The sequence below is a fragment of the Trachurus trachurus genome, assembly GCF_905171665.1.
Source record: "Trachurus trachurus genome assembly, chromosome: 17".
Lineage (NCBI taxonomy): Eukaryota > Metazoa > Chordata > Actinopteri > Carangiformes > Carangidae > Trachurus > Trachurus trachurus.
The window spans coordinates 29,113,614-29,131,340 of NC_139900.1; the positions used below are offsets into that span (position 1 = coordinate 29,113,614).

The following is a 17,727-nucleotide window of genomic DNA, read 5'->3' on the forward strand; positions in this document are numbered from 1 at the left end:
TACAGAGACACACGGACCTCAAACACAGCCAGAGCGTAGGGGTGTCCCAGTCTCTCTGCAGACGACATGTGTGTCCTGCGGTGAGCGCCGTTCAGGTCCACGCTGGCAATCAGGTGCAGCTTTGAATCCACCCAGTACAGACGCCTGTTGGCTACATCTGAGGAACACATACACAAACACACACGCACGCACACGCACACGCACACGCACACACACACACACACACACACACACACACACAAGATAAGACTCTCCTAAGCTGAGTAGAAATTGACTGTCTTCACGATAAGCACTCTGGTATACTAGCCAACAAATCCCTTAAGGTAATATTGATTAAGTTTTAAAATGTCAGATTTGTATGATTACATCACTGAAACATTTCAAATATTAGTCCAAAGCAAATGTGAAAATGTCATAAATCTGTGTTTTGACATTATCATTAAACATTTGTCCTTCATATTTCAATTTCATTTGCCCTTTACAGTACCTACAACGACTTGAATGAGTGCATCAGCTCCTTTCAGACACATGACACTTACAGATCAGTTTAAAATAAAGCACAATATAATCAGGTGTTCTCACCTAAAGTGATGCCATTGGGCCATTCAATGTTATCAGCCACCAAGACCTGTCGGTCAACTCCATTCATCCCGGCCTTCTCTATCTTGGCTCGCGTTCCCCAGTCTGACCAGTACATGAAGCTGGAATGGACAAAAGAAGAAAATGTAAACTTACGGTATTACTTACTAAGTCTGTTGTGTTGGTCCAACAATCATTTTGTTTGTTGGTTTTTTGTTGATGAAGTTTTGAGTTTCTACACAGTAGGTAGTGCTCTGTGTCTTCCAAAAAACATCCTAACTTTTAGGGGTAAAAGTCAGATATTTTTTTCTATAGTTATTGTAGGCACTCCACAACAGTTTTTGCCGAGCAAGATGAACAAAGCAGTGGTGCTGAAAATCTCTTATGCACTATGCCTACATAAGAAGGCAAAATACAGCAAAGAAATTAACGTTTTTAGGGATGGCAGCTAAAAACATGATTTTTGACCACGGACTGAACACTTTTTCAGGGAAAATGTTGTCTCTGGTTTAAATGGTAAATAGAACTGCACTTATATATTGCTTTTGAAGTCTTATCGACCACTCAAAGTGCCTTATACTACAAACCACATTCATCTATTCACACACACATTCATACAGTGCCTCTACTATACACACATTCACACACTGATGGAACAGCAATCAGAGGCAATTTGGGGTTCAGTATCTTGCCAGGAGACACTTTGACATGCAGACTGGAGGAGCTGGGGATCGAACCACCGACCCTCTGATTAGGGGACATTGTGACATCTGCGAATTCTAGAAAGAGTTCACATTTCTGAAAATAGCCCCTGGTACGACACAAGACCAGCTGTGATGGCAGATGCAGCAAGATTACTGCAGTAAAAGCGAGGATCAGTGTGAGGTGCAGTTCATGGGAGCTGTCCATTCAGCACCACGGTACCACAGTACCACAACACAGGTCAACTTGTCTCCCAGTTGCTTTCTGCCTTAATTTTCAATTACCTAGCACCTCACAGTAGTCGAGTTAACTGTTATATGCTGACCTATACTCAGTTCATGTAACTTTTCATATGCATTTTGTCGGTGAGTGTGAGAAATAGTCATTTTGCAAGGATGAGGCTCTTTAAATTATTAATTTTTTTAATGACTAAACCCCCCCCCCCCCCCAGGTTGCTCCTTAATAATTCCAGGAGGCCTCTGACCTTGGACAAGCTGACAGGAATATTTAACTATTTCATTACAGCTTTTGTCCTTGATGGTGGAGTATGTCCTTCTGCCTAATATTTCAAGTTTATTAGCAGGCTTACCAGCCCTCCATGTCATAATTAGCAGCCATGCATTCAGTTTCACTCTGTGGATGTGTTTAATCATAAGCATTATAAAATACTCAGCCAATTCAAATGCTGTTGCTGTGAGAGTTCAGCATAGTTTGAATGGTTATTGGACAATCAAAGATCATAGCAGGAAAAGTACACACTGATTTACACAGTTCATTTCCATGGAAATGATTATTACAGACATCAAGTGCATTCCTCGGCAAAGACAGAACTGTCGTTTTGTCGTCACAGTGAGCGGCCGGCATGTGCTGGATTCCTGTTAGGCAGTTATGATTGGGTCTGTGAACTGTGGACAAAGGCCCCATCCACACGAAAACGCGGCTTCACTGAATCCGATCTTTTTCTTAATCGTTTTGAAAAAAATCTCCGTAAACACGGCATCGTTTTCAAAAATATCTGCGTCCACACTGATCCAGTGAAAACGACCCAAAACGCTGTAGTACCTACATACTGCAGGCGTGTCTGTGGAGTGTGTGTGTCGCTGCAGCGCTGCCTGCCACACATAAACACATAAGACAGCTGAAGAAGACGGGAAGTCCCCGCTGTAATTCAATAGAAGAAGAAGTTCCCCGCTGTATTCAAACTCAGACATGGGATTAAATGTTGACAGGGAGTCGTGTCAGAGTAAATATGATGATCAGTGATGATTAAACAGGCGCGATTCAGCCGCAGCGTCTGAGCGATGCGACGTTAGTCGGCCGTTGTTGTTGTTACGTGCATAGACTGTCAGTGTGCAGCAGCTGCTGCAGCGGTGTGTGTGTGTGTGTGTCTCAGGTTACAGGTAGAGCGGCGGGGGGCATGACATCATCGTTTCTGAAAAAGTCCGTATTGGCCGTCCAGACGGATACGCTGGGGCGGCGTTTTCAAATTTTCCCACTCTGGGACCCGTTTTCAAAAAATACCGTTTTCACCCCCTGAAAACGACGGATCCGTGTGGACGCGAGGCCAATCCGATAAAGTATTTATCCGGATTCGAAAAAAACGGCATAGTCTGGACGGGGACAAAGTCTCACAGTGTGTATGCTTGTGTTGAGGCCATGTGCCTGCTTGTTTTAGTTTCATTTCTGTGGATTTTTGTTTTCATCTGGGTTTGGATCACCAGAACAAAAAAAAGCCGCAGAAGCACAAACTGACACAAATTCATAAAGCTTCCCAGATTAGGCATGATCATCTAGGACAGAATTTCTAAAAATTCATTGAGTCAGGATTCTAAATGGGTCACAGGCTTGTTACTCTGGATCTCCATGTGCAGCAACAAGACTTCTCTTATGTTTATCATTAGACATGGTCCCAGAAGAGGATTATCTTTATTCAATTTCTGGGTCCCGAGCTAAAATCACTTTACAAATCTTTATCTGAGGTCATCGACCAACATCTTCAATACTGCAGATGAGGAATAAAGTAGATCAGTGCAGTGCCTGCCAGCATATTCAACAAGATATGGAAGAATTTCTCAACAATTTGACATCAATATAAACAGCGTGACACCATTTTATCTTGGCATAGTGTCAGCTGTTATGTAAATTTACTGCATGTGGTTAAGTAATTAGCATACTTTTTTGAAATTAGAGGTAAACTGCAGGTCAGTAGTTTTTCAGACTCTATAGAGGTAATGGTTTAACAACTTTAATAATTGATCCATTCATTCAGATCTTTCAGACTGGGAGTTACATAGAAAAGGGATCAGTGTTTGATTTGTAAGCCTAAGGTGTTTGACATTGTATGCCAAGACACACACTCGAGACATCCCTCTTACCCATGGTGGGGGTCCAGCGCTATGGCTCGGGGCTCGCTGAGGTCAGTGTTGATGAGGACACGTCTTTTGGTGCCGTCCACTGAGGCCACAGAGATGGATTTATCTCCAGAGTCGGTCCAGTAGAGGTTGTGCTGGAGCCAGTCCAGAGCCAGTCCCACAGGGGTCTGCAGAGATAACTCCACCAGCAACACCTGCTGGGAGGGGTCACTGGCCTCGTGGATGAAGGCACTGCAGGGGAGGGAGGCAGGCGATGAGAAGAGGGCAGGGAAGACAAAGGAGGGACACAGAGGGCATGAGGAATACTCTGAGTGCAGGAGAATATGTAAGGCATCATCTGCAGGAAGCAAGCTATTATTGCTAAATCGATGCGAGGTGGAGGGAGGCTGACAACCTGGTGGGCCTTATTTTGTGATAATGGGTCTGTAAACACTATCATCCTTATTAAATGGCAGCCTACCAAAAACATTTATCCTTGTAAAATATTGACTCTGGTGATTTCATTGCAAGCAGTTTACAAACATTTCCTTATTTAGATTGAAAAAGTGGCTATAGAACAGTGACTATACAGGATGCAAGTCTAACAAAAATCTTGAATTGTGCCTTTGTGTTGAGTCTAGATTTAAATCTGTGTGGTGCATTAATTTGATAAATTGTGTGTATGGATATAAAGTGGATGTGTGGACCGATACAGGACAATCTCAAGCATCTACAATATAAATATTATATATGATCTCTGCTGACATGTGAAGAAATTCTCCACCCTCCACTGTGCTGTGAGGCGACAGAGAGCGCAGAGTGGGACTGGTGTGCGAGCTGTAGCCTTGGGCTGTACGCTGAGCAGGTTCATCCGGGGGTTAGCGTCCTTCTTAAGGTGGACCCCTTATCAGAATAGACAAGGCCTCACTCAGGGGTTGACCTGCGCGTTAATAACTTGGCCCCAGCAGAGGTGCAGGGTGAGGGCCAGGCAGCTGTGCTCCCAAACAGGAATTTCAGTTTCAATTTTAGTTTCCCCAGAGATCTTTTCTCTTAACATCCATTTTACGAGGAGAACGCAGTGCTCCAATTAGAAATCACTCTGGCGGGGGGGGGGGCGTAGTTGGGATAACAAAAGAAGAGCTAGAAATAATATGGAATAAAGGAGGTCTCAGACATAGACTTCAGCTTATTCATGCCAAAAACGGAAAAAATATGAACACATAAATAGACCAAATATGTGTTCTGTTCTTGGTTGACATAACATCACATGCACATAATTGCAAAGAATGAAAGTCAAGCTTTTATATAATAAGGAATCTATTGTATAGTCACACTAGCCTTTGTCTAGTGTCACTAGACAAAGGCTTCCTAGCCTTTGTCTCTGACCTACATTCAAATCAATGATCATGTTTGTTTTCAGTCCTAGGAACCTTGAGGAGCAGTTCACCACTAGTGGAGCTGGGGAGCAATGTTTTTTAAGAATGAATGAAGACATTCACCGCATTCCACTGACTGTCTGTGCATTGCTAAAATAAATCACCACCTTCAGCTTTCAAAGGCAGAGAAGAATAAGTTTTATTATGAAGGGAAAACATTTGACACCTGTATTTTGCATCGAAGATACACACAACACATTTTTGGAAAGGAACACTAAATATAAGTAAAACCTCAGTTGTTTCCAATACAACTCACCAGGGTAGCTAAAATAAATGTATTATACCAATGATTTTAACATTTTTTTCTGATTTTTGATGGGTCATATAGTTTTTGATCAATCCCTGATCAATGACCATGATCATTTTTGGAGAAATTATGAGATTATAATGGTTGTGTATTGCACGGAATGTTCGTGTCAGAGTGCGTCACATCATCGGTTAGAGTGGGAGAGATGCCAGAAAAACTCCAGATTTTTTCTCTTTCCACACTCGGCCCGGCCACAATTTGCACTCTACACAAATAATTTTTTCAGAATTTGTAAGACAAACTTGTTATCTCTCATATCATGTGCTCAAAATATCAGAGAGACTTACAGAATTTACAGAATCAGCCTCTGAGTGCGGCCACGTCTGTCTCTGCTCCTCATTGACTCCAATACAAATATTTTCTGAGAGAAGCAGAACGGACCGATGTTTTAAAACTAGGGCCCGACCGATATGGATTTTTTGGGGCCGATGCCGATTACGATTATTAGGGGGAAAAAAAACCGATAACCGATTAATCGGCCGATTATTATTATTTTTTTATTAAGTTTTAAAATTGTATTACTATAATAATATATCTATACATATTATATAATATATAAATTAGGGCTGCCTGGTCGACCAAAAAATCATTAGTCGACTAAAATTTCATTGGTCGATTGGTTGCATGAAAAAAAAAAACATTTGAAGCCCCGTCTTGTCAAAATGAAGTCAAAATCAATATGGGCTTTTATTTTGAAGGGCCAAATACAGGAAGTCATGACACGTGATACTTTTTTGTTGTTGTTTTTTTTACACGGCACGGCGTCTCTCTCTCTCTCTCTCTCTTTTCAATCAAAAGCGATCAGCGGTTGCTGCTGTGCCCGGCACCGTGTCAAAGCGCTCACTGGCGGTCAGTCTCACAGCAGTGTCACGGAGCGGATCCATGATAGTCCCCGCTGCAGTCAGAGTCCCGCAATGCTCCACACCGCGGACCCCCCCACCCGTCACACAGCCTCAGCTCAGTCACTCACCCTCAGCTACTGTGTTTATTGGTGATAAATGAGCATACTGCCGTGCCGGTATATAACGGTAAAACCCAACCCCGACTGGCTTGTTGAATCTCGGACCCAACGCGGCCGGAGACGAGCATTAATTAATTAATTCACAACCCGACCGCGGTAAAAAAAAAAAAAAAAAAAAGGGAAACAGAAAGCCAGTGGCAACACTGGTTTTGAGACAGATCAGTCACTCTGCTGTGTGCTGTGACTGAGGTGGTAGTGGATGGAGTTTGTCATGAGGTCGGCGCCGGTGCGGGGGAATCTTTTCAAAGTAAAACCAAGTTTTATTCCCTGCATTTTATTCCTGAAAATATCGGCGACAATCGCAGAGTTTTGGCCGATTACCGATTAGTTTCAAACGGGCTATAATCGGCCGATTTAATCGGCTCGCCGATAAATCGGTCGGGCCCTATTTAAAACTGCCAGCGTCTCCAAAATATTTACTGTAGAAACACCAAATCGTACCAATTTTTTCAGGAAGTCTTTAGAGCAACGTGATCTGTGTTTTGTTCTGATAGGAGTTACCGTTTTGTCATGCTAAGCCTAAATGTGAGACCGGTGCAGAGGCAGAAAATCGCTCTTTTTCTCCACGTTTCTGTCTGTCTCAGCATGGGGGGGCCCCTATCACCGTGGTAACCTCTGTGATTCTCAGGCCAGAGCTCGTTAACTTCATAAACAATCCACCTGGCTCTCGTTTAAATGTTTATAAACACAGACACAGCTAAATCAGACTGACACAGGATGCAGCTCATAACATGTGTCAAGTCAGTCACATACACACACAGACTAATGTGGTTACAGCTCCTCCATATCAGTGCTTATAGAAAGATGATCATGTGTCTGATCAGCTCTGTCTTGACCTTGATTCCCATGTTGACAGAGATGGCAAAACCGGCAGTAGCCCCGTGGGCCTTTCAAAATTTCCCCAGAGGAAATTTTCTAGTTATTATTATTATAATACCAAGTATGGATGATGCCAAATGAATGTGTAGCACTACCCCTGTATGGATGCAATACTATTTTTATTAATGCTTGCTCAGGTTGAACCCTTTGTTAAAAAACAAATCAAGTTGTGCCTTAACACTAGAAACACCCATTTAAATTTAAAGCATTGTATACTGCTGGGACTTTTCAGTGCAACACATTGTCACACTGTTGCTGACAGTTTGCTTACAATGAATGTTCAATATTTACAGGAAATCAATTCTCTTCCACTTACTGGCCTAAAACAGTAGTCACCAGTGGCTATACAGCACAACTACCTGTGTTACTTACTGTTTCAGGTCAGGGTAAAAACTGATTTCCAGATAGACTGCCGTTTAATCCAGATTTGAAAATAAAATCCATGGATAATTTAGGTGCTCTCAATGAAGCTTGCCAATACCCAGTCCAATATTTTAGGTAGTATCAGAGTTATTCCTAATACACTAATATTGGTACAACTCAATCCAAAAGTACAAATTCAAACATACAAAATCCAATTGAGATCAAGTTTCTGATCCACAACGGTGTCTCTAAAATGAACTGAAATCAGGAACTGTAGCTCTGGCCCCCGCTCTTCACTTACCTGTAGATTTTGCGGTGAAAGCGATCGCACCAGAACACACGGTTGTTGGCCACGTCCAAGTCCAGAGCCACTGCGTTCTTCTGCGTGGACACCACCTGACTGTAGTCCCTCTTCACCAGGTCGATGCGTCGGATCTCATGCCGGTTGGTGAACAGCAGGTACGGGCTTTTCCCTACACACAAAAGCAGAGCACTTTTATGGCTCCATTTGGTCACAAATGTGTCACAAAAGCAAACATGAAGTCAGCATCAGAGTGTGGATGAGTGCACGCAGCAAAGTTTTACGGTGCAGGGGCAATTTATAAAAAGGTGCTGAAGCAGGATGAATACATTGTTAGTGAGATGAATACATTAGAGTTGGGATGTGCTTCAGTAATGCCCAGTCAAATCAGCTCTGACAGCTTGGTCGTGGGCCAAAAGAAGAGCTCAAGCTTGTATCTCTTATTAGAAAAATGCTCTCGTCCAGGAGCTCCACTCATCATCTAAACAGAGCACTGCTAATGTGATTTAAATTCTGCAGCAAGGGCAGCATATTAAAACAATCCTGACCTTTATCTAGTGAAATCAAGTTCACTAAAACACATTCAGCAAAGATTGCCAGTTTTAGATTGAATCAGAAAAAAAGGCTGTGTCTGCACTGTCAATAATTAAACCCAGAACGTACAGCCCTGTTCTGGAGTAAAGGAAGGATATAAAACAAACAAAACAGAATATGCTGATAAGCCTGAGAGATTGGATTTCCATTCCAGCATCCAAATGTTTGTGTGTTGGACTCAAGACCGTCGACCCTGATGGGAAACGCTGCGTGTCAACGATGTGTGGACATTTCTCCACCAGCTCCGTGTCGAAAGGCTTCGCAGCCTAATGTGCTGCTGCACATCTGTACCACCAAAGTCAATGTCTTTCAATGTGATCTTTTCACACAGATAAATAACACGGCAAAGCTTGTGCGATACGGCTCAATATCCTCTTCTAACAAGAGAGCGGGGGACAATAATCCTTCATTAAAAACTGCTGAATAGTCGTCGTATTGATCAGTCCGTCTGTATGCATCATTAAGTTGTACGCTCCTTATTATTTCCTGCTTGCAAGTATAGATCAGTTGTACGTTAGCATTCTGCTGCACCTCCTTCAACAGCACACAGGCAGCAGAATTAAATATACGTGAATGTAAACACACACACACACACACAATAATAAACTATAATTTCCTCTGAGGTCTGATAAACAACCTTGAGCAAAGTGAAAGGAAGGAGAGTGCTCTCTCCTTATCCTAGCTTTGGCTAACACAGAAAGTCAGGATCAGTTATAGAGTTTCCTCAAACTCAAGTGACACGAACTTGAAAGCATTAATTCAACAAAATGATACTAAATGATACTACTAAATGCTGAGGCCAGCAAGGTCCATCAAGTATATTGGTCTCACCAGGCAGCACAAAGCACCTGAAATGCATCTTTTGTGATCACTTGTGATTAGATTTTCTGAGCTCACTGTGAGTCAACCAACCACTACTGGCAAAAAAACAAAAAAACAAAGGCCCAGTGTGTGTTTTTTCATGCAGTACTCACAATCACTTACACTGGATACAACTACAACAACAATGCAAAGTGACATAGACAAATTCACAGACTGAAAGTTTTTTGTAATCATGTCAAAGAGTTGACTTTGCATTTCCTTGCTTGGAAACACGTCCCCTGCACCTCAGCGCCTATATCCCAGAGTGTCCTTGGTTCATTTTGGGTACATTAACACCTATTTTTAGAGCTGTCCGCTTGTGATAAGGTCGACCAGGATGCATTATAATTAGAGTCAGACCTGCACAGGGGCCTTACACACATTTATATTATCATTCCTTGGCACTAATTCTGTTGTAGTGTGTAACGGACACAGCGTGCAAGCAGGGTTTTATCACTGGAGCTAGCGACCACAGCCCACCTTTGTCTTGTAACATCTATATTGAGTCTATATCTTTCTGACAGTGTATGGTAATGGGGCGGCAGCTGCAGCCAGTTATCTCCAGAGGCAGATATGAAAATCTCTCATTAACGGCCCGCTTGCCTCAGTTTCCCCCTTTGACAGTCTGTGTCACAGCCTCATTGTAGTATCGTACTCTTGCACGTGGCCTCTTCTTGTCCTTCCCTTCCTCTCCTGGCCCAAAGTCTGAACCATGAGAGAGCCGCTCAGGACTAAGTGCTCTCCAAAACTGGCTCTGGCAATGACAACATTTCCAACCCCCCTCTAAAGCAAGAAAATGGTCCCCCTGCTGCTTTTATGGGCTGTCAAGGCAACAGTAGTGCTCATTGCCTCAAAAACCAAGAGGTGGAACTGCTGCATTCATTGTGACTTCTACTTTAACACACAAGTCACACACAGTTTTCTGCCGGACACGCTAAACTGATAGAAAACACACAGGGCAGTCATGCACACAGAAATACATAAGAGTTAGACAGCAGCAGCGGGGAGGCAGATACAATCAGTGCACAAATACAGTACGGACAATGGAAATACACACACACAGATGCACACACCTAAACACACACACACATAAGTGCTGAGCTTTGATATCAGCTTGGTTCAATTGAGGGAAATAAAACCACAGCACTTGACAGCCACAGGGACCGAATCAACACATTTCATTTGACTCACACTTTCCTGCCAATTAAATAATGAACATTTTGCAGGAAATGAAGTGTAAACACATAAACTGGCCCCTCTCTGTGTAATCCTGTTGCTAATAGCTTTTGGCCGTAGTTGGAGGTCAAGAAAAATTAACTGGCCGCAAAGCTGTTCACTTTTTTCTCCACTAGTGTGACAACTGTTGTCAACAAGAAGCCTAATGGGAGAGCAGATTAAACTGATGTAATTAGCCTCCACCGTGACTCAGCCAGGTACCCCGAAGACTTGCTATACCTAATTATAAGCGTTCGGCGTGGCTAAACACATCGGCCTGTCACTCATGAAACTGTCTAATGGGACGGGACATTGGAGGACAGATTTGGCCTGGAAGAAAGTGAGTGGTTGCCTTGGGGATGTTGTATTTTTGTTTGTTTGGATTTTTTAAAATATTTTCTTTATTGTGATTTGGCAATTATGTCAAGTACACAAGCGGGTGCAAAACAATAATGAGAACCTAACAGCAGAAAGATGTTTGTGATTATGAGATGAGGAGGTTTTGACACCGAGGCCCAAAAGCAGCGAGAGAGAAGTGCTGCACTAATGAGGCAGCACAACATCTTAGAGAATGTCTTGTTCTCAACAGTGCAACACGGCTTTTTAAACTTTAAGTACCGGCAAGTTTTTTATAAAAAAACCAAGCTTGTTTTGTCGGCAACTGATTTTTTACACTAAAAATAAAACAGACAAAATACAGCGTGTGTGCACTTATGAAACCCTCCGAAATAAAAGAGTTTGATTAAACACAGACCTATACTTTTTCCCTGATTTATTATTCCTAGCCCCAAACTTCAATTATAGTCTCAGCCGCACTGCTGATCACTGATGACTGTAACTCACCCTCTGCCTTGCAGGTTTTAGTGACGGGATCCATCTCATAACCTTCATAGCATTCACACTTAAAATCCCCCTTGTAGTTGATGCAGATCTGACTACAGGCGTCGGGGTTCTCACACTCATCAATGTCTGCAGAGAGAAGAGAGGCAGGTTATCAATCAGCTGGAGAGACGGAAGGAGTCAGAGGCAATCAGAGAGGGACAGACAATGATAGACAGTGACTGATTCACCCTCATGAGCTGCAGAGGGTGAGGTTACTAAATACCTAGAGTATAAATGTATTCATGGTGGCACGGTGATGCAGTGCAGCGGTTCACACTGTTGCCTAACAGCGAGAACGTTCTGTGTTTGATCCCCACGCCTGAAGCTTTTCTTCCGGGTGGAGTTTGCATGTTCTCCTTGTCCCTGGATGGGTTGTCCTCCAGGTCCACTCGTAGTGCAAAGACATGCATATTAGAATTATCGGTGACTTGAAATTTACGTCTCGGTCGGGCGCAAACCTCATATGATTTTTATTTTTTTCCTTAAATCAGTGCTATTGGTCACCCTTTACGTCTGACTGTGGTTTTACAAATATTTAACCAATGAAAAGTTTTTAAAACTGCCTGCGACTAAACCCTCTAACACCATTGGATCCTGAAACTGTCGACCAAACCTCCTAACTCCACCCCCACCCCTCCGCCAGGACTGGTGGTGCAGGTTCACTATTTTCTGATTAACAGGTATTCTTTGTCTATGCATTATTTTTTATTTATGGCAGTATTTTTTACCCGCCAGTAGGCAGCAGTACCGAGCCAGAAATGTTGGTAATTGCTTCACTCAACTGGTGAAGAATAACGCAAGCTGTTGATTGGAGCATGGATCTACAGTATAATACATCCATGGATTGGAGACACTCAGCTGGTCTTTGCATTGTTAGACTAAATAACTTTTCAATACATAGCTACAATGTTTAATTTACACATACGCTGTAAAGGAAAATGATTTATTTTGAGACCTGAGATGCGGAAGTGGAGGTGCTGGTGGAAAACGGTAGGTTGAAGTGCAGTTTAGTCCGTCATTTACCTGTTAATAGTGCACTTATCTTTAATAGATTTTGGCCACATGTATTAAACAACAAACATAGTTTTTCGAGAAAAACAGAATACAATAAACTATGTAACCTGTAAGTTGATGATAACGTAATGCAATAAGCTACTGTAGCCAATGCGTCCGTCAGTAATCAGTGACGGTAAAAACCTTCTATCTCCACTTTCGTTGGTCATAAACCTCCTAACTCCATGTGAGCCTGATTTGGGTAAAATATTAATAAAGTAATGACACATTCAAAAATCTGACTATTTGTAAAGTCACAATACCAAGTTTGATGATATCATGTCCAGTTATTACAAAACCACAAGGTTTTTTTCATTTCCTGAAAAAAGTTTTGGACATAGGAGGTTTGCGTCAGCGACGAGGGGATGTGTGAATGTGAGTGTGTGAGCACTGTATTATGTTCTTTTAGACAGTGATCATCAAATTGAAGACATAATGAACCTAATCGAACGATGTGAGTGTGTGAGGTTTGTCACTATATGTCGGCCATGACAGACTAGCAATCTGTCCAGAGTGTTCCCAACCCCCGCCTTACTGTATGTCAGCTGGGATTGCTCCAGCCCCCTGTGACTCTGTGCAGATAAGTGGTATAGCTGCTGGATGGATAAATATATTCATGCTTTTTAGTGAAATAACAGACATAATGGGTGGGAGTGAAAGTGCACATTCGTGGCTGTAAGTGCTGGAGAAACACACAGACACTGTTGCCGTTAAGATGAAAGGAGTCGACAGGGAGTTGGGGCGTGTGTCCCTGTCGACTTCTCTGATCTGCTTCCTTCCAGCAGATCTCTGGCTTTTTCCTTGGGTGTGATGAGGAAATGGCAGCGTTAAAAAAGGATGGGGAAGGGTGTGAAGGACATAGTGTCTGTGTGCGCGCACAAAGTGTGTGTGTGTGCACATTTTTGAGCGTGCAAGAGACTAGAATGAGTGTGGTGGGTTCCCTGTGGGAGTGACAGACTGGGCACACCAAACAAAAACAGACAACCAGAACACACACACACACACACACACACACACACACACACACACACACACACACACACACACACACACACACACACACACACACACACACACACACACACACACACACACACACACACACACACACACACACACACACACACACACACACACACACACACACACACACACACACACACACACACACACACACACACACACACACACCTGAAACATTTCTTTATTTACCTCCACAGGTCTTTTTGTCCAACAGCTGGTAGCCAGTGGGGCACTGACATTCAAAGCCGATTGGTCGGTCCATGCAGACATGAGAGCAGCCGCCGTTGTTGATCATACACTCATTCAGCCCTAGGAGACAAAGAGAAGGTACCAGCGGTCAAGCGCGGCCAATCACAGAAAAGGGTGTTTTAAATATGTGTAGCACACAGGTTGGGAGAATGGATGTCATCTCTGTGTTCTTCATTTTATCTCAGCTCCTGTGCTCAGCTTTTTTTTCCATCCTTTTTGAATCCTTATCAGATATTCTCAAAAGTGGAGGAGGAATCAAAGAAACACGACATCACAAACACAGTAAGCTCTTAAACTGAGAATCAGGTCCATCTGCAGGGATATGAAATACATGTGTAGGGGGGATTAATGCTGCGAACTGGGATTCTGATATGTCCCGTATGGATCCATCACAGGAGTGAGTGGGGATATCTAAATTAAGCAGATGTACTGAGTCGAGGCATACTGACGTAAATGCATCCGGAAAATGACAGAAGCTCTAAAAAAAAAAAAAAAAAAAGATGTTAAAAACACAACCACTCTCATTTAAAAGTAGGTCAAAGCAGCTGGCACACAATAAAGAGAGCAGAGGCAGTAAAATTTGATTGAGCGACACGCAAAGGGTTTATAGATTACTTGATCGCAAGGAGAAGAGTTTTTCAATCTTGATGAATGAGTTCTGTACAGATGACGATAAAATATCAGGAGCTGGTACACACTGTTCAGAGACGATCGTCATAGCTGGCTACAGACGTGTGTGCTTCAGGCTGCCCTTGAATCCACAGCTTTTGTTCTGAGATAAGTTATGACATTTCAGGCATGATTATGTTCATGTGTGGATGTGTTCGGAAATTGTACTTGGCTATTAACAGCACCGTCGACAACAGTTAATGTGTAGCAGAAGAGATGAGAAATTACACTGTAATTTTTCAACTCAGTTCAGTTTAATTTAAAACTAGTGTAGATTATGGAGCATCTTTTATATTTATTTTGCATGATGAGATATATCTATTCAATTAATGCATTACAATTCCCAAGTTTTGTTTTCAATCCGTTATGCTATCTAGTTATATCAATATATTTTCCTTTCAAGTTACAGGTTCTCTGCACGAAGTGTGAAGCTGCAAACTGAGGCAGGAAAATGCAGGGTTGCTGGAGTGTGTCATTATCAGTTAATGGTAATGATTTTGAAGGTTACCGTGGAAGTGAATTTTTTTTGCCTTTATTTGATAGCTCATAGTGAGATAGACAAGAAAGGGGGAGGCAGAGAGAGGGGAATGACATGCAGGAAAGGGCTGCCCGACGCGGGATTCGAACCGGGGACGCCTGCATTGAGGACTGTAGCCTCTACATGGGGCGGCCGCTTTAACCACTGCACCACGCACCGCCCCGTGGAAGTGATTTTTAAATGATATTTTTCCTCTACGTTGCACATTTGATATGTTTACTGTCAGTTCAATATCATAATCCTACAACTGGTTCTGATAGGAGGGAGAGAGAGACAGACGGTACAACATCATAAGACAGGACAGGACCTGATCTGGAGAGAGATTTGCTACTGCTGCTGTCATGAAAAGTTATGTTTTGGTCGGATCTGTTTTTCTGGTCAGGGTAGCAAACAGCTGAGTCACACACTGAGATGGTGGTTTGTTGACATAAGGTGTAGTTGGATCTTGTGCTTTGCTTACTCATCTGTAAAAGTCACTGTATGAATGCAGATTTCCGCCCATGTTTGGTTTGAGTAAAAAGTCTACTGTCTCAATAAATCATAAGACAAATGAGTGAAAACTAAGCTCACCGGGAAGAGAAAAACAGTCTCTCCATCATTTCATTCAACCACATACAGACTTTGTTTTTACACAAACAATTACGGATGGCTGCACAATGAACAACTGACAACTGGAAAGGGGTGCTAAAGAGAAAAAATGGATTAAGCTACAAGTGAAACTGCACTCTTCAATACCACAGAGTGCTTATTTCTGTCAACAGTATCCTACCCAATCTAGTGTAACACATTTGTCAATAGCCAGTGAGCTTTGTATCATCAGTCATTGAAAGCAAGGCCACTGTGTATGTTTGTGTTAGGGAGACAAGGAAGCCCTAAAGCAAAGTGGAGCATCAGTGAATTCCCCAATAAGACATTCACTTCCAAGATAAAACCTCACAGCTGTTACGCTTCCCTTTTTGTGAATGTTTGTCTGAGCTAGTAGTCTGTGTGCTATTCTATTAAATAATGAATGGGGCATTAGAAATTATAATCCTAAATGGATTTAGGGAAGACTTTTAATTTGAAAAGATTCACACTACCACATTTTTAAGCGAGTAAATAGAAATATATATAAAAAAAAAAAGGTTGCATGAAAAATTCATAGACTCTTCATTTTGGACTTTTCTTTACATATTTTTGATGAATACAAAGTAATTGTAAACAAATTAGACAGTATGTATGTTTATGAATTATGTTCCCTATGTCCTTGTTGTTCATTTTAATGGCTTTTAACACCTTGCAAGGAGGACTACAGTCGGAAATTAGCCTTTGGCTAACACTGGCACCTTTACATTTATTAATGTTCATTAATGTATACTGTCCTCCTTAAAGCAGAAGTAAGCGATCCGGTCGTTTTGGCTAATGCTGCGTTCCAGGCAGGCTTTTGAAACCGTAAATTACAGCTTCATGTCACAACTTACGATTTTGTAGCGTTCCAGGCAACCCACTCGTGTTTTTCCGACCTGTTTTACCGGTGAAAGTCACTATAACGGCCACTCGTAACTTCCGACCCGTGAACTCGTACCAGATCGAACTGGTACGACTTCACAGGTCGGAAATACACGAGTTACGAGTTGCCTTACTTCTCCTCCTGCTGCTTCCCCTCGTCTCTGAAGGAGGGAGGGAGACGTCATGGCGTCTTCAGCCTCTCTGCTGGACGCGGCCGCGGCGCACCGCGCTGATCTCTCGGTTCGTCGTCACGTCGGTTTACAGCAACTGGTGAAACTGACTCCGCGATCCGCTTTCGCTTCGGCATTTCGGTGCTGATCATCTAGATCAGTTTACCTTTCCTGCCTCCTCCGATCACTTCATGCTGGAGCTATGCTAATAGCATCCGTGGCTAAGCTTTCCTCCAGCTCCACGTTACACTTGTTCCAGGCTCTGCCCGTCGTTTTCCTCTAGAAATAGAAACTTTTCCCAACTTTTTTATCTCTGTACCGATCGCACTCGTCTTCTCCTTCCTCTTCACTTCTTGCTCTGATCTACAGTCTTCTTCGTTCTACACATCCCAGAAGCCCCAAAATTACTCACAGTGTGCGCAACAGCGTCCCCATTTACCAGCCGCATAAAACTGCATTTGACGTATATATACGTCAATGGCACTCAAGCGTTGGATTTTGATTGACGTATATATACGTCAATGGCACTCAATGAGTTAAAGACGGCCGAGGACCGACGAGACACCTCTCAGCCGGTTGCTCCTGCCCGCTCTGTCCACTCCTCTCATCCTCACTTCAGCACCTGTCCTGGGCTGCACAGTGTCGGCTCCGCTCGCTCCTTGTTTTAAATGACTTGTTACTCCTTTTAAAAGTAGCGTAAACAACCTATTCGCTGATTACTCATATACGTATTAGGTAGGCTATAGGCTATGTTGCATTATCTACTTCATTCCCTCAAAAAAAAAAGGACGGTGGTGCGAACCAATACAGGTGCTGAAGTGTGGGAGAGGAGCGGGGCTCTTGCAACTTGCGGCAGATCAGAGAGGGTGGAGGACCGACATGACAGGGGGTCTCGGTCTCCTGGTTCGCTACTACGGCCCCGGCCGCATTTAATGTCTCGAGAAAAGCGTATCGTTTCACCGCCGCCTGCGGCCACGGAATGAAACCTCTTTCCCCAGAAAGAGATCCAATTGTTATATCTGGTGAGGTTTAGGTTGAACACTATT

The 17,727-nt window shown here is 42.9% G+C and overlaps 1 protein-coding gene across 1 annotated transcript in view; it reads right to left on the reverse strand.

Moving 5' to 3' along the window:
• Window positions 1-17,727, reverse strand: part of LOC311000435 (low-density lipoprotein receptor-related protein 8-like) — a gene marked incomplete at its 5' end in the record, with an annotated part of 105,350 nt that overhangs the window by 11,520 nt on the left and 76,103 nt on the right. Inside the window, 6 exons of the mRNA XM_083991150.1 lie at window positions 18-157; window positions 583-701; window positions 3,657-3,884; window positions 7,940-8,111; window positions 11,453-11,578; window positions 13,757-13,876. Of these exons, the coding sequence (XP_083847276.1) occupies window positions 18-157; window positions 583-701; window positions 3,657-3,884; window positions 7,940-8,111; window positions 11,453-11,578; window positions 13,757-13,876 (905 nt within the window). The remainder of the gene's footprint in view (window positions 1-17; window positions 158-582; window positions 702-3,656; window positions 3,885-7,939; window positions 8,112-11,452; window positions 11,579-13,756; window positions 13,877-17,727) is intronic.